The sequence below is a fragment of the Schistocerca serialis genome, chromosome 3, assembly GCF_023864345.2.
Source record: "Schistocerca serialis cubense isolate TAMUIC-IGC-003099 chromosome 3, iqSchSeri2.2, whole genome shotgun sequence".
Lineage (NCBI taxonomy): Eukaryota > Metazoa > Arthropoda > Insecta > Orthoptera > Acrididae > Schistocerca > Schistocerca serialis.
In genome coordinates this window covers 363,821,371-363,842,799 of record NC_064640.1, presented here as the reverse complement: position 1 = coordinate 363,842,799, position 21,429 = coordinate 363,821,371, and the positions used below count along the sequence as shown (strand labels likewise).

Here is a 21,429-nt window from a genome sequence, read left to right as displayed (position 1 = left end):
CGCAAAATTGAAGTAGATACTTCCTGTGAGTTAGTATGGGCAGAGGTCATTGTTGGCAACCGGAATAAAATAATAATGGGATCCATTTACCGACCTCCCAATTCAGATGATACAATTGCTGAAAGGTTCAAAGAAAACCTGAGTTATTTCAAACATGTACCTGACTCATACGATAATAGTTGGTGGTGACTTTAATTTACCCTCGATATGTTGGCGAAAATACATGTTTAAGTCCAGAGGTATGTATAAAATATCATCTGAAATTGTGCTAAATGCATGCTCTGAAAATTATTTCGAGCAGTTAGTTCATGAGCCCATGCAAATAGTAAACGGTTGTGAAAACACACTTGACCTCTTACCAACAAATAATCCTGAGTTAATAATGAGCATCAAAACTGATTCAGGGATTAGTGAACACAAGGTTGTCATAGCGAGATTGAATATTGTAATCCCCAAATACTCGAAAAATAAGTGAAAAATATACCTATCCAAAAAGCAGATAAAAATTCACATGACGCCATCCTGAGAGACTCATTCCAAATTAATAATATAAGTGTAGACCAGATGTGGCTTAAATTCAAAGAAATAGTATTGGCAGCAATTGAGAAATTTATTCCAAATAAATTAACAAACGGCGGAGCTGATCCTCCTTGGTACACAAAATGGGTTAGAACATTGTTGCAGAAACAATGAAACAAACATGCCAAATTTAAATAGACGCAAAATCCTCAAGATTGGCAATCTTTTACAGTAGCTCGAAATTTATCACGGACTTCAATGTGAGATGCTTATAATAGTTTCCACAATGAAACTTTGTCTTGAAACCTGGCAGAAAATCCAAAGAGATACTGGTCGTATGTGAAGTATGTTAGTGGCAACAATCAATGCCTTCTCAGTGCGATAGCAATGGAGATACTATTGAAGACAGTGCTGCCAAAGCAGAGTTACTAAACACAGCCTTACGATATGCCTTCACAAAAGAAGACGAAGTAAATATTCCAGAGTTCGAATGAAGAACAGTTGCCAACATGAATAACTTGGAAGTAAATATCCTCAGAGTAGTGAAGCAACTTAAATCACTTAATAAAAGCAAGTCTTCTGGTCCAGACCGTACACCAATTAGGTTCCTTTCGGAGTATGCTGATGCATTAGCTCCATACTTAACAATCATTTACAACCATTCGCTCAACGAAAGATCCGTACCCAAAGATTGGAAAGTTGCACAGGTCACACCAATATTCAAGAAAGGTAGTAGGAGTAATCTACTAAATTACAGGTCCATATCATTAACGTCGATATGCAGTAGGATTTTGGAACGTATATTGTGTTCGAACATTATGAATTACCTCGAAGAAAATGTTCTATTGACACACAGTCAACATGGCTCTTTATTCACATGAAGTGTTGAGTGCTATTGACAAGGGATTTCAGATAGATTCCCTATTTCTGGGTTTCCACAAGAATGGCGCGTAGTAAAACTGCGTGCTTATGGAATATCGTTTCAGTTATGTAAGTGGATTTGTGATTTCCTGTCAGGGAGGTCACAATTCGTAGTGATTGACGGAAAGTCATTGAGTAAAACAGAAGTGATTTCTGGCATTCCCCAAGGTAGTGTTATAGGCCCTTTGCTGTTCCTTATCTACATAAACGATTTGGGAGACAATCTGAGCAGCCATCTTTGGTTGTTTGCAGATGACGCTGTCATTTCTTGACTAATAAAGTCATCAGAAGATCAAAAGAAACAGCAAAACAATTTAGAAAACATATCTGAATGGTGCGAAATGTGGCAATTGACCCTAAATAATGAAAGGTGCGAGGTAATCCACATGAGTGCTAAAAGGAACTCGTTAAACTTCAGTTACACGATAAATCAGTCTAATCTAAAAGCCGTAAATTCAACTAAATACCTAGGTATTACAATTACGAACAACTTAAATTGGAAGGAACACATAGAAAATGTTGTGGGGGAAGGCTAACCAAAGACTGCGTTTTATTGGCAGGGCACTTAGAAAATGTAACAGACCTACTAAAGAGACTGCCTACACTACACTTTTCTGTCCTCTTTTAGGATACTGCTGCACTGTGTGGGATCCTTACCAGATAAGACTGATGGCGTACATCGAAAAAGTTCAAAGAAGGGTAGTACGTTTTGTGTTATCGCGAAATATGGGCGAGAGTGTCACAGAAATGATACAGGATTTGGGCTGGAAATCATTAAAAGAAAGGCGTTTTTCGTTGCAACGGAATCTTCTCACGAAATTCCAACCACTAACTTTCTCCTCCGAATGCGAAAATATTTTGTTGACACCGACCTACATAGGGAGGAACAATCCCCACAATCAAGTAAGGGAAATCAGAGCTCATACGGAAAGATATAGGTGTTCATTCTTTCCGCATGGTATACGAGATTGGAATAATAGAGAATTGTGAAAGTGGCTTGATGAACCCTTTGCCAGGCACATAATGTGATTTGCAGAGTATCCATGTAGATGTAGATGTAGATGTAGATTTAGAACTGTTTTACATACCATATCCTAAAACTACACTGAAGTTCCAAAGAAACTGGTATAGGCATGTGTACTCAAATACAGAGAGATGTAAACAGGCAGAATACAGCACTGTTGTCGGCAACGCCTATATAAGACGACAAGTGTCTGGCGCAGTTGGTTAATTGTTTACTGCTGTGACAATGGGAGATTATCAAGATTTAAGCAAGTTTGAATGTGGTGTTATAGTAAGCACGAGCGATGTGACACAGTATCCCTGAGATAGTGATGAAGTGGGGATTTTCCGGTCTGACCATTTCACGAGTGTACCATGAATATCAGGAAAATGGTAAAAGATCAAATCTCTGACATCACTGTGGCCTGAAAAATAGCCTGCAAGAATGAGAACAATGACGACTGAAGAGAATCGTTCACCATGACAGAACTGCAACCCTTCCGCAAATTGCTGCAGACTTCAATGCTGGGCCATCAACAGGTGTCAGCATGTGAACCATTCAACGAATCATCATCAAAATGGGCTTTCAGAGCTGAAGACCCACTCATGTACCCTTGATGACTGGACGGCATGAAGCTTTGTGCCTCGCCTCGGTCTGTCAACACAGTCACTGGACTGTTGATGACTGGAAACATGTTGCCTGGTCGAATGTTCAAATTGTATCGAGCAGATGGATGTGTATGGGTATGGAGACAACCTTATGAATCCACGGACCCTGCAAATCACCAGGGGACTATTCAAACTGGTAGAGGCTCTGTAATTGTGTGGGACGTGTGTAGTTGGAGTGATATGGGACCTCTGATATTTTTAGATATGACTCTGACAGATGACATGCATCCATTCATGTCCAGTGTGCATTCCGGTGGACTGGGGAAATTCCAGCAGGACAATGTGACATCCCACACATCCAGAATTGCTACAGAGTGGCTCCAGGGACGCTCTTCTGAGTTTAAACACTTCCACTGGCCACTAAACTGCCCAGACATGAACATTATTGAGCATATCTAGGATGCCTTGCAACATGCTGTTCAGAAGAGATCTCCAGCCCCTCATACTCTTATGGATTTATGGAGAGCCCTGCAGTTTAATGGTATCAATTCCCTCCAGCACTACTTCAGACATTAGTCGTGTCCATGCCACATCATGCTGTGGCACTTCTGCGTGCTCGCACGGGCCCTTCACGAGATTACGCAGGTGTACCAGTTTCTTTCGCTCTTTAGTGAAACTTGAGTAGTTAAGCATAAAATTAACATGTGAGGGAAATATCATTGATTTCGAGCTTAAAAAAAGGCCTGAACTTTTCAACTCAATTAATGAAGGGTGGGGAATCTGTGCTTACAGGGGTGTTATAACAACATTGATTGCTGGTGCAAATAGGAATGTAAAGAAGGTATATCTGCTAGGTAAGTGCAACGTGAAGATTTCAGATTATCAGAACAATTAAGGGGACCACACTGTGATTCAGGGGGGGGGGGGGGGGGGGATCGATTTTCAGTTTTCATCATATTTCGATAGAGTAATGTTTCATTTAAGTACTCTGAAACGGATTTTGCTGAAAAAATTTTTTCGAGCATTTAAAGAGAACACAAGTTTGATTGTGAGTAGTTGTTATAGAAAACTTGCAGGTGTACTCTGGACAGGCAATTACGAGAAATAAAGAAAATCTGGAGGCAATGAAAAAGAGATGATTGGGCCATATTCTTCCATAAGTCCTCTACTGATGATAAGCCATGTCATGGATTGTGCCCATCAGGAGAAAATTCGTGGTGCAAATACAATAGGGCTCGGGCAACTGGAGAATCTTATTCTCACCAGCATTCTCTTCCTGATTCTCTTATTACACCAATTAAATCTATTTTCAGAAACTTGGCTCATCCTGACCTTCTAAGGAAGTGTCTGCATGGGCAGACACAGAACCCAAATGAATGTTTCAACAGCATAATTTGGAACTGCCTTCCTAAAACTGTATTTGTAGGCATGCATATGATGAAACTAGGAGTTCATGATGCTGTTATTACATTCAATTGTGGTAATATTGGAAAGTGTTGTGTATTGAAAAAGCTGGGAATTAATCCTGGTGAAAATATGATCACTGGGCTGCAACACTGCAATAAAATGAGGATAGCCGATGCAGACAGGTCTGCATCTAATACGGCCAAGAAAGCAAGACAAACATCCAGGAAGGTGAAAAAGAAGCTGGAAGATCTGCTAGAGGCCAAAGAAGGGCGATCACATGCAGCAGGACAGTTTTAATTAACTGTAAGTAACAAATTTCAAAAGTTTTTTCTTTAAAGTCAATTTTCCACAAACTAAAATTTTCAGTTCATATGCCCCATTATATAAGAAACTATCATAGATAAAGGAATGAAATTTTCAGAGACTCTGCATAACACAAAAAGCCACCTCTGGTACTATATTCATTAATATTCCCCCATTAGAAAGTTCACAAAAAAATATTTTCTGCAGAAAAAACTTAATATTTTTTGTTAATAAATCTAAAAAAGTATTTCTTGAAAACTATAAAATGGATTAAGTAAATTTGAGTACAGTTGACTATTAACATCATGTAACATACAGTAAAAATATTAAGGTCCCGCATCAAATAGTTTTTTCTGAAATGGGTCAAATACATGCCTAAATTAACATGGGTTAGATAGGCAGGGTGTGGTCCCCTTAACATCAAAAATTCATTTCTGAGAAAAAAAATGTTGAGAATAAATGTACAAAGTTCAAGACTGTTGTACCATATGCCTTAGAGGGGTATGTGTCGAGCATTTTTTGAGGACTCGGAAAAACGTACTGGGGTTTGTGAAAGCTAAAATTGAATAACATGGGTCAGGAAAATCTGTCATAAATGGTGTGTGTGTGTGTGTGTGTGTGTGTGTGTGTGTGTGTGTGTGTGTGTGTGTGTGTGTGTTGATGGTGGGGAGTGGGGGTTTAGAGGCACTCAAAAATGAGGTTATCAGCACCGAAATGAGAAGCAAAGTAGTCTGGAAATTAAGAAGCAACAGTGAAATATATCGAGAGAGAGAGAGAGAGAGAGAGAGAGAGAGAGAGAGAGAGAGAGAGAGAGAGAGAGAAATAAAAGAAACAATAAGAAAAAGAGTAGCATTTTTTGGACATTTATACAGAAGCCAACAGACTGACAAAGCAGACCTACAAATATCTCTGCGTAAAGAAATTAACAACAAGCCGGATTCAAGAATTTAAAAAGAATTTAGAAACACACAACATAAAAGTGATGTAGAAGGACATCAAGGAAGAAGAAGTATTAACAGGGACTGAAGAAAGGGGGAAAAAACCATGGTTGAAAGATGCAACAATACTGGAGGGAAAGGAAAGAGGAGACGAGAAGGAACTGAAATTGTCATGTGGTCCCCATTTGGGCGTGAGAAAAAAAAAAACCTCTTGAAAACAAACAATGTAATAGTAAATAAGAATAAAATACAATAAGACCAAATCCTACAGTTATGCACCAGATATATACACTACTGGCCATTAAAATTGCTACACCAAGAAGAAATGCAGATGATAAACGGGTATTCATTGGACAAATATATTATACTACAACTGACATGTGATTACATTTTCACACAATTTGGGTGCATAGATCCCGAGAAATCAGTACCCATAACAACCACCTCTGGCCGTCATAACGGCCTTGATACGCCTGGGCTTTGAGTCAAACAGAGCTTGGATGGTGTGTACAGGTACAGCTGCCCGTGCAGCTTCAACACGATACCACAGTTCATCAAGAGTAGTGACTGGCGTATTGTGACGAGCCAGTTGCTCGGCCACCATTGACCAGACATTTTCAATTGGTGAGAGATCTGGAGAATGTGCTGGGTAGGGCAGCAGTCGAACGTTTTCTGTATTCAGAAAGGCCCGTACAGGACCTGCAACATGCGGTTGTGCATTATCCTGCTGAAATGTAGGGTTTTGCAGGGATCGAATGAAGGGTAGAGCCACGGGTCGTAACACATCTGAAATGTTAAGTCCACTGTTCAAAGTGCCGTCAATGCGAACAAGAGGTGACCGAGACGTGTAACCAATGGCACCCCATACCATCACGCCGGGTGATAGTATGGCGATGACAAATACACGCTTCCAATGTGCGTTCACCGCGATGTCGCCAAACACAGATGAGACCATCATGATGCTGTAAACAGAACCTGGATTCATCCGAAAAAAAGGACGTTTTGCCATTGGTGCACCCAGGTTCGTTGTTGAGTACACAATCGCAGGCGCTCCTGTCTGTGATGCAGCATCAAGGGTAACCACAGGCATGGTCTCCAAGCTGATAGTCCATGCTGCCGCAAATGTCATCGAACTGTTCGTGCAGATGGTTGTTGTCTTGCTAGTGTCCCCATCTGTTGACTCAGGGATCAAGACATGGCTGCACAATCCATTACAGCCATAGAGATAAGATGCCTGTCATCTCCACAGCTAGTGATACGAGGCCGTTGGGATCCAGCATGGCGTTCCGTATTACCCTTCCGAACCCACCGAGTCCATATTCTGCCAACAGTCATTGGATCTCGACCAACGCAAGCTGCAATGTCGCGATATGATAAACCGCAATCGCGATAGGCTACAATCCGACCTTCATCAAAGTCGTAAACGTGATGGTATGCATTTCTCCTCCTTACACGAGGCACCACAACAACGTTTCACCAGGCAACGCCAGTCAACTGCTGTTTGTGTATGAGAAATCGGCTCGAAACTTTCCTCAAGTCAGCACATCGTAGGTGTCACCACCGGCGCCAACCTTGTGTGAATGCTCTGAAAAGCTAATCATTTGCATATCACAGCATCTTCTTCCTGTCAGTTAAATTTCGCATCTGTAGCACGTCCTCTTCGTGGTGTAGCAATTTTAATGGGCAGTAGTGTAGTATACATACTGCTCAAGAGAATTAAGAGGAACATGACTTAGGGTATCTGTCATACTCCACTGAGCAGTAATTTTGGACTGGGAATGTTAGCAAATTATACCTCTATCTTTTTCAAATTAAGCTCATTTTCAAGTACATAACAAAACATCATTACAATCTCGTTCATTTCCACCATAAGAACTGAAATGTCCAACAGATGTCAAAAACAAAGTGGAAACAATCATTCAACCTGTCATCCTGGGTGTTCTTCATTGGGCTTTGAGAGTTTCAATAACTAGTAAGCCATCCATGCGTGTTTATCTTGGCCCGACACCTATGTGATATGCTCCTTATAATTCTACGGAAGTCAACCAGGTCATGACCCACTGTGGCCATGCCACTATTTAAATGCCCTAGCTTTGCAAGACATCACATAAGTGACGCCCACCACACATGCACAAGAAGGAGTTCAGGACAACCACCATATGCAGCAGCCTACAAATAGTCCAACTATCTATTTGGTGTATTGCCCGGTAGTAAGGTAACTATGGACCACGACAAGATCCATACAGCTGTTAACACTGTCTCTCCACACTGGCACAGAACTTTCCTGGACAATGTTTGGCAGGTACCACACACCACGTCTCCACAAATGAACATGGCCATCGCGTCGTGTCAGAAGAAATCTTGACTCGTCTCTGAGTAACACACTTCGTGAGTGGCAAAGTTGCCAGTTGACACAGCAATGGCAGAACTGAAGGCGAACTGCAAGATGTTGTGATATCAAGCAAGGTACTCGAACAGGATGTCTGGGTCATAAGGTTCTTTCTCATAACATACACCCTACATTACAATAGGACACAGTGGCTCTTCTATGATCATCTTGCAGCACTCTGGAGGTAGCCATACAATGCCACAATGCAGAGATGCTCACATAGCAGTCTTCACGTGGGGGTGTAATGCATCGGTGACCTTGTCCAACTCGTCTTGTGTACTGACCTGTCTCCCTGTAGCATGTCCACAACCTATGGAAGAAAGATGGAGAGCCATTTGCATCTGCAGCAAAAGAATGGAAAGTTCATCCTGCTTGGCTCAGACAACTCTTGCAATTGATACTGCATTAACATGTCGCATTGCATGTACTTGCACTTGAGTAAAACATTCACAAATGACAACTGCAGTCTCTATACATCATTAGAGGTTACTGGGACACCAGTATTCACTTCCTTCTGCAGGGTCAGAAGTCATCTGATACTGTAACACAAACACAGCCAATAGATGGCAAATGATTTAAGCTGTTGCACACATTAAAAGTGAAGATCTCAAGCTATGCAATAAGATCACAGATACTGTCTGTATCAAAACAGATTTAATATGCCAGACATTGATGCATGTATTCCCCTAATTCTTTTGAGCTGTACATAAGCCTTCATGAGTCCTCAAATTAATTCTAAACTAAAACCCCAAAACCCACCAATTTTGCACTGACTTTGGTAAAACTTGAGTCACAGTGCTGATGTACCTCAATGGGATTTTTATATTCTGAATAAATACCAATAGTTTTCTGAGACTCTAGAGGACTTGAATCACTACACTCCAAGTCAGCTGGTAGTGGTTAAGTTTTATGGTAACAGTATCCCTACGCAAACAATAAATAGCATGCCAAATCAATTATAAACAATTACATAAGGTATAAAAGGAAACACAGAAAGAACTGTTACATATATTGTAAACAATAATCTACTGGATGCTATTCAATCTGTATATTGAGCAAGCAGTAAAGGAAACAAAAGAAAAGTTAAGAGTAGTTATTAAAATCCATGGAGAAGAAATAAAAACTTTGAGGTTCACCGATGACATTGTAATTCTGTCAGAGACAGCAAAGGACTTGGAAGAGCAGTTGAACGGAATGGACAGTGTCTTGAAAGGAGGGTATAAGATAAACATCAACAAAAGCAAAACGAGGATAATGGAATGTAGTCGAATTAAGTCGGGTGATGCTGAGGAAATTATATTAGGAAATGAGTTTTGCTATTTGGGGATCAAAATAACTGATGATGGTTGAAGTAGAGAGGATATAAAATCTAGACTGATGATGGCAAGGAAAGCGTTTCTGAAGAAGAGAAATTTGTTAACATCGAGTATAGAGTTAAGTGTCAGGAAGTCGTTTCTGAAAGTATTTGTATGGAGTGTAGCCATGAATAGAAGTGAAACATGCACAATAAATAGTTTAGACAAGAAGAGAATAGAAGCTTTCGAAATGTGGTGCTACAGAAGAATGTTGAAGATTAGATGGGTAGATCACATAACTAATGAGGAGGTATTGAATAGAATTGGGGAGAAGAGGAGTTTGTGGCACAACTTGACTAGAAGAAGGGATCGGTTGGTAGGACATGTTCTGAGGCATCAAGGGATCACCAATTTAGTACTGGAGGGCAGCGTGGAGGGTAAAAATCGTAGAGGGAGACCAAGAGATAAATACACTAAGCAGATTCAGAAGGATGTAGGCTGCAGTAGGTACTGGGAGATGAAGAAGCTTGCACAGGATAGAGCAGCATGGAGAGCTCCATCAAACCAGTCTCAGGACTGAAGACCACAACAACAACAACAACAACAACAACAACATCTGAACATGTAACTGATGCAATAAACAAGCGCCTGACACTTCTGTTATTTGTATTCCCCTGCACGTTTGGACCTTGTCATATCTCTGTGGGAACTGTAGTACGCAATGTTTTTATACTTGCCCAGGAAAGAGTGTTTCCCAATGTGTAGAGAAGGTTCGCAGCTACAACACTGTTGCCCCTACAATGAGCAACCTGAGAGTAAACATGTGAACAACAATGAAAGGAAGACAAACAATAGAGACAGCACAGCAGAATAACAAGCCCTGAGAGTAAACCAAGATCGAAAGCCTAAGATGTAGCGAATTCACAACCACGACAATGATCTGTTGTGAGATTATTACAATAGCCCAGAGAAACTGAGACTGACTGCAGAGCCACTCACTGCTGTCTTTAAAGGGCAGCCACAGGTGGTGACAGACTGGCAAGGAGGGCTAGTCCTCACAGTGGTGTTTGCAGCAGCAACACTAGCACACCGTCTAGCAAATGTTGTCAAGTTACCCCCATGATGTGGGGCCTCATTCTTCAAATGTTCTCCCACTAAGTGGACTTGGTGCTGAGCATCACCTAATAGTTTCTTCAGTTCAACCTGGAATTTGTCCCAGCTATTGAACTTCTCTTCATTGCTCTTCAACTGCTGCTGGACTGTACCATTCAAGTGAAGGTACAAATCATCTCATCCCACCTCTTGTATTTGGTGTCTCGGTTGAATGCTTTCATCCCTTTCATTAGGTCCTCACCAGTGTCTCCAGAAAATGCTGATGGATGCATGATGTACAGTTGACATAACGCTCATTTGGAATCCACTAATCTCCTGAATATACAGGCCTTGGGAACAATGTGCTACTTGTATTTCAGTTCCTGGCCATGTAGAAAACAGATTTTATGTTGCTTTGTTGGAGCAGTGATGTTGAGATTTTGAACTACACGGTATGTGCACCAAAAAATATCAATTCATAACCTCATCCAAGTCCAAAGTCTAAAGCAGGGTCATCAATGAAGTTCTCCACTGAAAGCACATTTAGTACTGATACCAACATACTGACAGAACAGAACTACATCCTGGATGGAGGATGCTGTTATTTATACAAACAATGAATATTCCATAATACGCAAATATTATGAACATAAGAGATTTTGAGAACATTCTAGAAATGATAAGTACTAAATAACGAATATTTGCTGGTGACTGGAGTTGCAGCACGTCAGCCAATGATGCAGCACAGCTCATGACAGTATCGTTGGTTCAAAGAATTTCTGTGCACATCTAACCATTCCCACAATACCCTATGTTGTGAAGGGCAGTCGAGAGGTACAGTCAACATTATAGCCTTTTTTTTTTTTTTTTTTTTTTTTTTTTTTTTAAATGCAGCCAAGTCTTGTGGACGCTTGCATTTCATGGGGCAACGAGATCGAGGTACACAGCCCTTTTGCTTAAGACTTCCGTTTGCATGTCCAGTCTGGTACGAAGGGCCAGTCAGTTACTCAGTTACTTTACCCATTTTTTAAATCACTTTCACATTTAGTAATTCCTGATGGTGACATTCAAGCACACTATTCTTCATGCTAGCTGGTGGCAACTGGAATCATCTAGGTAAACATCAGGGTACACAAGCTTGCCGTACACGCTATGTCACCTTTTCATTCAACAAAAACATTCAAACATGTGAGTTGTTCATTTATTTCACAAACCATAATGAATTTGATGTCAGGACACAGAGAGTGACTCAAATACTGTTTGGATTCAAAGGTCATTTTGCCACATCCCACAAATATTGTTAAAAATCTTAAGAAACAGATCAGTTTTAAGTGCTGCAAGTTAAGAGCTATCTTTTCTGACAGTTCCATAAACAGACTGAAAACCACTTGTGACAGGGAAATACATGTCCACATCATTCACTTGTTTGTACTACCCTCTACTGAACAGACGGAAGGTAGTTGGTAGCTCTTGTTTGAAGAGTTAAGCTATAAGCTAATCAAACTTGTCACTGATGAGCTGGAGTTAGTCTTCAGTAAGTATTTTAGTGAAAAATGACATTACAGAAAGTAACAGAACTACCAGCATTTTGAAAGTGTAATTCTTGCAGACAAGTCAGTGGAGTTCTGTAAATGGTATTCACAGTGCTTGACACATGGACTGAGAAGAGTTTTGATGTATTTTACAGGTAGTAAATAAGTAACCTCAGTAGTTCATAATGGGATTGGCACATCTGCAATCTTGAAGAGACCACATTATCTTGGTCAAACTATTCCATGAGATTGAATTCTTCTTATAATCTTCTAAAGTGGTTCAAAACTATTGCAAAAAGGTATAGTTTTTCTGAACATTCATTGTGTAGGATCAACAATGCGTTTGGTATAGGTGCTATTATCTAGAAAGGCACTGGTTCTTCCTCACTGTGTTCATCTTGCTAGCTGTGAATAGGAGAGGCTATAAGATGTGTTGATCAGTAACTGTTCTGGAGGTCTTCTCATATTTTAGCTTGGTAGCCAGTTGTTGTTAATATCAGTGCAAGAACCCACACTACGTTAAGTTCTAGGGGTCTTGGAGAGACAGATATTCACAAACTTTTGACAAAACAGTCTACAAATACGGAAGCTTGTGTCATGATTTTTGTGTGGTAGTATTTCAACACATGTTTACAGGTGATAATGTGTTACCCAACAGCTGGTTTATTTCACTGCAGAAGTCTGGTGTAGTAACAGCATTTTTGAAAACTTCCTCACATCCTTTGTATCATGTGTTAGAGACTTTTCTTTTCACTCTAGGATCTGTGACATACTTGCTCCAACTCTTCACAGAGGCCATCACTAAACTCCTCCTACAGATGCAGTCACCCACATTCTATGGTTAATGGTAAGTATTATCAGTAAATATAGGGTGTGGAGAAAGGCTGCCCCATATCCAGTGGGTGCCAATCTGTTTGTGAAATAGTTTGAGGAGACAGCTCTGAACTTGTCACAAGTGAAACCAATCCATTTCTTTAAATATCTTAATGGCACCTTTATGGCATACTAATGCATGCCTGTGGAACTGGAAACTACTTCTGCATAATCTGAACTCAGTACTTCCAAATGCCAAATTCATTATGAACCATGAAAAGGATGGATAACCCCACTTCTGTACATTCTGTTGTTTTTTTATTTTTTATTTATTTTTTTCCCTGTCAGATCCCAATATGAATATGTAAGCCACAAAGAAAGCCAAGCTTGTTGAAAGCAGAACACTGAATGAAAGCCAACAACTAGAACAAGGAACTTCAAGCACAACACAGTGTCGAAACCCAATGAGCAGAATGGTATGATTGATATTAGCTCATGCAATGGACTGTACTAGAATGAATCATGGCTGGCTGCCTGGCTCCATTGGCATGAGTGGTGTGACCCATATGACATGCTGTGCATGCTCCTGTTGGTGATCGACAACTGTGAGCTGTAGCAAAGCATGAAGGAGCCGGAGAATGAAATCAAGAGTTTGTAGTCAGTCAACAGATGGAATTTGCTGTCATACAAACACTCATGAAATTTCTTTACCTCACAAATGATTGTCAGAGCCTGCTTGTCAATTTATAAATGGTGGAGGTGTGCTGCAGTTAACGTTTTACAGGTGAAGGCAACTGGCCACTCAGAATCCTCTGACAACTTACTGGAAAAAAACTCCCATTATTCTGTACTGGGACACAGCTGTCATGAGTGGCAACAGCGGACCCAATGTATATCACATTCTTAAGGTACTGAAAAGCCTGTTGATGGGCATCCAACCATACTCATTTGATGTCGTCCTTGTGCAGCTGATCTATGGAGCATAAAATTTTCACTAGCCATGGAATAAACTTGGGGTAGTACACAATTAAGACATGAAGAGAATAGAGGCTTTTGAAATGTGGTACTACAGAAGAATGCTGAAGATTAGAGGAGTAGATTGCATGTTATCTTTCTTGCATCACTCCGAGAACCAAGGCTTTAAATTTGCATGCATGTCGCCTGTCCATTGCAGTTTGCCTTGAAAATGGCGGGGTGTTCTCCCACCGAAATATCGGCGGTCACTGAAAGTGTTACCTGGCTGAATTCCCAGAAGTTATTCGAAAGTTGTGTCACTTGTGCACTCACATCTGTCAAAGTATTCAAACAGATATTTCTTATAAATATCTGTGGTTATGTTAATGAAATTTTAAGCTATTACTAACATTTTACATAAATGAAATATTTTCATAACTTATTTTTTTAAATTATTGTCTTTTTCATCACATTAAGGTACAACAATCACTTTTACAATATATACACACACTCTAAGACAATAAAATAAAATAAAAAATGACGCACCTCGAAACAATTATCCACACGGCACGGAAATCTGTAGATGTGATGAACGTGTATAGACAAACAAATCATAACAAGTTCAGAAAATTGGATGATTTATTAAAGAGAAAGAGCTTCACGACTTGAGCAAGTCAATAATGTGCTGCTCTACCTCTGGCCCTTATGCAAGCCATTATTCGGTTTAGCATTGATTGATCGAGTTGTTGGATGTCCTCCTGAGGGATACTGCGCCAAATTCTGTCCAATTGTCATGTCAGATTGTCGAAATCTCATTCTGGTTGGAGGACCCTGCCCATAATGCCCCAAATATTCTCAATTGGGGAGAGATCTGGTGACTTTGCTGGCTAAAATAGCATTTGACAAGCATGAAAGCATGCAGTAAAATCTCTCATCATGTATGGGCGGGCGTTACCTTGCTGAAGTGTAAGACCAGGATTGCTTGCTATGAAGGGCAACAAAATATGGCATAAAATATTATCAATGTAGTGCTGTGCTGTGAGGGTGTCATGGGTGACAACCAAAGGCATCCTGCTATGAAATGAAATTGTACCCCAAATCATTACTCCTGGTTGCTGGGCCACACGGCAAGCAACAGTCAAATTGGTATCCCACCACTGTCTGGGTCATCTAGAGACATTTCTTTCACTTGTAATCTCATTGACTGGAGTAGAATTGTCTTCAGCAACGAGTTCCACTTCAAATAGAATCCCGATGACCAGTGAAGGTGTGCCTGGAAATGCCCCAGACAGTGGCGGGATACCATCCTGTCTCTCACTCGCCATATGGCCTGACAACCATGAGTAATGGTCTGGGGTGCCATTTCTTTTCATAGCAGGACTCCTTTGGTTGTCATCTGCAACACCCTTACAGCACAGCAGTACATCAACGATATTCTATGACGCATTTTGCTGCTCTTCACAGCAACCAATCCTGGGCTTGCACTTCGGCAAGATAATGCTCGAAAGCACACAATGAGAGTTTCTGCTTTTGTCTTCGTGATTGCTAAATCCGACCATGGACAGCAAGGGAGCTGGATCTCTCCCCAATTGAGAACATTTGGAGCACTATGGGCAGGGCACTGCAACCCGCTCAGGATTTTGATAATCTAATGCACCACCAATTGGATAGAATTTGGCACTATATCCCTCAGGAGGACATCCAACAACTCTGTCAGTCGATGCCTTGCCAAATCATGACTTGCATAATAGCCAGAGGTGTACCAACGTGTTGTTGACTTGCATAATTTGAGAAGCTTTTTCTGTTGAATAAATCAACTTGCCTGAAATTGTATCCATCTGCTTGTCTGTACATGTACATCACATCTATTGATTTCTGTGCCACTCAGATAATTTGTGGTGTATTGTTTTATCTGTCTTAGCCCAGCTCAATTTTGCTCGATTTACTTATTACAAACAGCAAAATATATACCTGCAGTATGTAGTATGGTTCGTTGGTTGTTTGTCTTGATTTTCAGTGCATCAATATCAACAGATGCTAGAAGTTTTATTTTGTTTTCATCACCTAAACGCACAGCAAGACTGACTGGTGTCCATCCATCTTTGTTCTGAGCTTTTGTCTTTGCCCCAAATCTGAGAAGCAAACTGACAATATCACAAGATGACGTGCCAGAATTAGCACAAGCAAGCATAAGTGGGGTCCATTCGCCTCGTTTCACAGCATCCACAGTTACACCTGAAAATAATTAACAAAATTTTATTGCAGATTTTCAGCTCAGAAAAAAGAATTTAATGCATCAGTAGTGATATCAGCAGCTGGAGTGCTTGGATTGTGCAAAGCAATTAGTTTACTTACTTTACTACAAATTTCTGAATGGACATGAATGTTTGTTACCTTCTGTGTTTGTAAATTAGTACTTTGTTCTTGTTTTCTTTGGTTTTCTGATTGTGTACATGAGTTAGGCTGGAATGTAAGAATTTTGTAGTGTAGTTTTCACTCACCTATAAGTGCCACTGTCACCTGATTTGAATAGATGAAAACTTATCTCAGCAGTCTTTCGGCGGCTTTCTCAGGAAGGAAGATTAAGAGCACCACTTATGCCGGCCAGAATACTTGGTTTGTGCAAAACATTTAGATAATAGACAAAAACAGTAGTCATGTCAAGTAGAAACATGGCCGTAGTATGACCGTTGGAGGGTCATCTCATCCAAGATGTGAAGGAGGCTCAATCAGATGGGATTCATACTGGATCAGCTAACAACAAGTAATGATACTTGTCACCATCAATAATACCAGTTATATGGTTAAACTGTAGAATACCACTTAATAGGTCAGATACACTTTACACTGAGAACGAAGCCACTTGGGTAGCAGTGTATGTGTTGCTTCCACATGATGGTTGCTTTTTCAGGTCAGAACTACTCTTATATCAGACCAATAAGTAATTAGGTGTAGAGGTTAAGTAACAAACAGAGCAACAAGCAAGTCATCTGAATTTCTTATAGAGATGAATACAGATCCTCGAATGTCAGAACAAGTAAATGTAATATTATACAACTGAAAAAGCATTCAGAGAAAGATGTCAGAATTACTTTCACTAATTAATGATAGCAAATCACATTTAATACTTTGAATAGGAAGGTAGCTAAAATCAGAAACAATCAGTAGCAATCACAAGTACATGCAGGATACCAATTGTGATGATATATTTCTCGATAAATAAAATTACAGAAGTGTCAAAGGTGGGCCATAAGTAGTCTTTTGTGTTACTATCACAAATGCACAGCAATCATCATGTGTGTGGAATTTTTCAATAGAAATTATGAAAGTTTCATATGTGAATGGCCTTCACATGCCATAGAGATAGTGGGAGTTTTTAGTAAGTAAATAATGTGGTTCACACAGTCCTAAACACTATCACAATACTGCAAAATAGTTCACTTCACAAAATGCTGAAAAGTAGTATTCTATGATTACAACATCAAAGAGTCACAATTGGAATCTGTCAACTCATTCATTGGAGATGCCAGGTGAATAAACTTCAGTTAATTTGTAAGATACTGGGAAAATATTGAAGGATACAGTCTACTTACAAAACACTTGTGCGTCTCATCCTAGAATACTGCTCAAGTGTATGGCACCCATACCACACAGGACTAACAAACGATACTGAATATATACAAAGAAAGAAGGACGATGTGAATTATCATCAATTTCTTTTACTCATTGAAGAGTATCACAGAAACACTGAAAAACCTGAATTGGCAGAGGTTTGTAACTATGTGTGAACTATCGTGTGAAAGCCTACTTACAAAGTTCCAAGAGCCGTAATTATTAGGTAAATAATCTAGGAATATACACTCCTGGAAATGGAAAAAAGAACACATTGACACCGGTGTGTCAGACCCACCATACTTGCTCCGGACACTGCGAGAGGGCTGTACAAGCAATGATCACACGCACGGCACAGCGGACACACCAGGAACCGCGGTGTTGGCCGTCGAATGGCGCTAGCTGCGCAGCATTTGTGCACCGCCGCTGTCAGTGTCAGCCAGTTTGCCGTGGCATACGGAGCTCCATCGCAGTCTTTAACACTGGTAGCATGCCGTGACAGCGTGGACGTGAACCGTATGTGCAGTTGACGGACTTTGAGCGAGGGCGTATAGTGGGCATGCGGGAGGCCGGGTGGACGTACCGCCGAATTGCTCAACACGTGGGCCGTGAGGTCTCCACAGTACATCGTTGTTGTCGCCAGTGGTCGGCGGAAGGTGCACGTGCCCATCGACATGGGACCGGACCGCAGCGACGCACGGATGCACGCCAAGACCGTAGGATCCTACGCAGTGCCGTAGGGGACCGCACCGCCACTTCCCAGCAAATTAGGGACACTGTTGCTCCTGGGGTATCGGCGAGGACCATTCGCAACCGTCTCCATGAAGCTGGGCTATGGTCCCGCACACCGTTAGGCCGTCTTCCGCTCACGCCCCAACATCGTGCAGCCCGCCTCCAGTGGTGTCGCGACAGGCGTGAATGGAGGGACAAATGGAGACGTGTCGTCTTCAGCGATGAGAGTCGCTTCTGCCTTGGTGCCAATGATGGTCGTATGCGTGTTTGGCGCCGTGCAGGTGAGCGCCACAATCAGGACTGCATACGACCGAGGCACACAGGGCCAACACCCGGCATCATGGTGTGGGGAGCGATCTCCTACACTGGCCGTACACCACTGGTGATCGTCGAGGGGACACTGAATAGTGCACGGTACATCCAAACCGTCATCGAACCCATCGTTCTACCATTCCTAGACCGGCAAGGGAACTTGCTGTTCCAACAGGACAATGCACGTCCGCATGTATCCCGTGCCACCCAACGTGCTCTAGAAGGTGTAAGTCAACTACCCTGGCCAGCAAGATCTCCGGATCTGTCCCCCATTGAGCATGTTTGGGACTGGATGAAGCGTCGTCTCACGCGGTCTGCACGTCCAGCACGAACGCTGGTCCAACTGAGGCGCCAGGTGGAAATGGCATGGCAAGCCGTTCCACAGGACTACATCCAGCATCTCTACGATCGTCTCCATGGGAGAATAGCAGCCTGCATTGCTGCGAAAGGTGGATATACACTGTACTAGTGCCGACATTGTGCATGCTCTGTTGCCTGTGTCTATGTGCCTGTGGTTCTGTCAGTGTGATCATGTGATGTATCTGACCCCAGGAATGTGTCAATAAAGTTTCCCCTTCCTGGGACAATGAATTCACGGTGTTCTTATTTCAATTTCCAGGAGTGTATTACAGCCTGTTACATGCTGCTCCAGTAGGGACTGCAAAGACAAGATTAGACTAATTACAGCATGCACAGAGACATTTAAACAGTCATTCTTGCCATATTGCAAATGCAATAGGAAGAAGCCAAAATATGTGGTTCATAATAGTTGTCAGTGTAGAGATATTGATGTAGATTCAAACATAGAATATTGGATGTACAATGCCCAGTTTGCCTTGCTGAACATATTGTTGCTAATTTATTTCAGACACCACTTTGTGTAATAGTTATATCCACTAAGGGAAATAGTCATTGGAGTGCAGATCATTGATCACTCCCTACTGAGGAGTGTCTGTGAGGGCCGGAAAGCACATTGAGTAATCAACATTGGAGAACCACATCATAGCAATGATAAAGTGTTGGTGCTGTGCCCCATTTTTTAATAAAATAACTCATGTTTTCCAAAAGCATGAAGCTCTCTCCAGCTCAATTCATGGGTTAGGTTGTTGCAGAGACCCATCACACATAATTAGTGAATCCCCAATCCTTTAAAGAATCGTACTTTCATGTATAAAACACGTAAAAAAAGTTTAATTATTTTACAAATGAATTACTGTGTTAAATATTCGATGTTAAGGACATAAGCGACAAAAAGTTTGGAAAAGGTCTGAAATTATGCTTAAAGTTTGTCAGAAACTGCTACATGCTCTCATTGTGAAACACTGAATGAATACTATCTGGGTAATTTGTGCTGCATTTTAAGCAAGAGCTAGTATTTCATGCCTCTCAATGTTTATGATGTCATATCTCATGAAGTATGTGTTGTACAATTGTATATTTTGCATGTACATTCAGTGGTATATGTGGATCCTGTGTGCAAACTGTGTTTTGAATAGTCAGTAGTAAAAACTAATAAATTAAAAAATCCTGTCTGATGCTTAAGTTTTACTGCATGCACAGTGAAAATGTAGTAAGTGGTAAACTTGATTCCTTCCATCTTTCTTGGGGGTGTCAGAGTGAAAAAGTTTTTTAAAGATTTGAAATTATATGTGAAGTTTGTTGGAAGACATTAAGTGTTCTCATTCTCAAATACTGGATAAATAAAGTCTAGGTATCTGCACACTGTCAGTTATGTGCTTCAATACAACAGTTTCTGACTGTAATGCTTGTCTTCTTGTGTTCAACTTTTAACACAAGAATATACCTTTTAATGAGTAGAATATAACAACATTTTAATTTCTTAAATTTTGTCAGTAATTACACAAAATAATGAAAATGAAAATTTTGTAACCAAGGCCTTCATCAACAAAACACACACACACACACACACACACACACACACACACACACACGACAGCAGTCTACGGCAACTGAAACCAGAGAGAGAGAGAGAGAGAGAGAGAGAGAGAGAGAGAGAGAGAGAGAGAGAGAGAGAGACGGCCAAAAGCTATAATTGTGAGAGTCTTTTTGTTGTGTCTACCTGCGACTCAGCATCTCCACTATATAGTGAGTAGCAACCTATCTTTTGTTTGACCACACGAAAGGATAATTCATTTCCAATTCACATAAATTGGATTTCTTTCTTTTTTTGTGGATTTAGGGCGCACAACTACAATGCAATGGTCATTAGCGCCCAGACTAAGTTAGGAATGCCATTGTGAGAAGAAAAAGAAAAAGGTGAAGCAAGAAGGGGTCACCTCAAAGGCCGCTGAGGGCCTGGCTTCGAGCGAGCACTGCCGCCGCTATCAGTAGGCGGAGAGTCATCGTCCATTGGTTCAATAGGTTCATCGGACATCTTGTTAAGATGGCCGGAAGGGGGAGCTTCCTTCGCCGGTGAATGGCCAGATGTTCGGCTACCAGCGGTGCGGCCAGGCGAAACGGATGACGACCTGGGGCGGCAACCACTGGGTGGCGCAGGAGAAGAAATGTGCCGTGGCGGAGAAGGAGAACTGTGCTTCCTATGAACCTTCTTATAAGGTCGTTTAGTGGAAGTACTGGTCGATGGCTGGGAGTTCGAGGTACGTAGGAAGTCTGCACGGGATGGTTCCTTCTTGAAGGCCCGTGCATCTGACTTCTGGGTCTTCGTCTTGGCAGAAGCTGATGAAGGTGCTTGTGTCTGAGGGGTGACGGGAGGAAGAAGAGACATCGACCGGGCAATCTTAGCACTGGCCGAACGGACGACCATAGTGCTGAAGGTCAGATCGCATGTCTGCGTCGCCACCTCCCTGGTAGTCCAAGGAGAGGCGAGGACAGTACTGTATTTCCCCGCTGGGAGCAGCGTGGGCTTCCTACTAGCAAATAGCTTGCGAGCAGCCGAGGTGGACACTTTCTCTTTGACCCGAATTTCCTGTATACAGCGTTCTTCCTTGTAGATGGGACAGTCGCGGGAGGATGCTGCA

The 21,429-nt window shown here is 41.4% G+C and overlaps 1 protein-coding gene across 7 annotated transcripts in view; it reads right to left on the bottom strand.

Annotated features, from left to right (window-relative positions):
* Window positions 1-21,429, bottom strand: part of LOC126470178 (ankyrin repeat domain-containing protein 16-like) — a 104,473-nt gene that overhangs the window by 17,660 nt on the left and 65,384 nt on the right. For all 7 annotated transcript variants that reach the window (XM_050097832.1, XM_050097833.1, XM_050097831.1 and 4 more), the window contains one exon: window positions 15,746-16,009. In XM_050097832.1, the coding sequence (XP_049953789.1) occupies window positions 15,746-16,009 (264 nt within the window). The remainder of the gene's footprint in view (window positions 1-15,745; window positions 16,010-21,429) is intronic.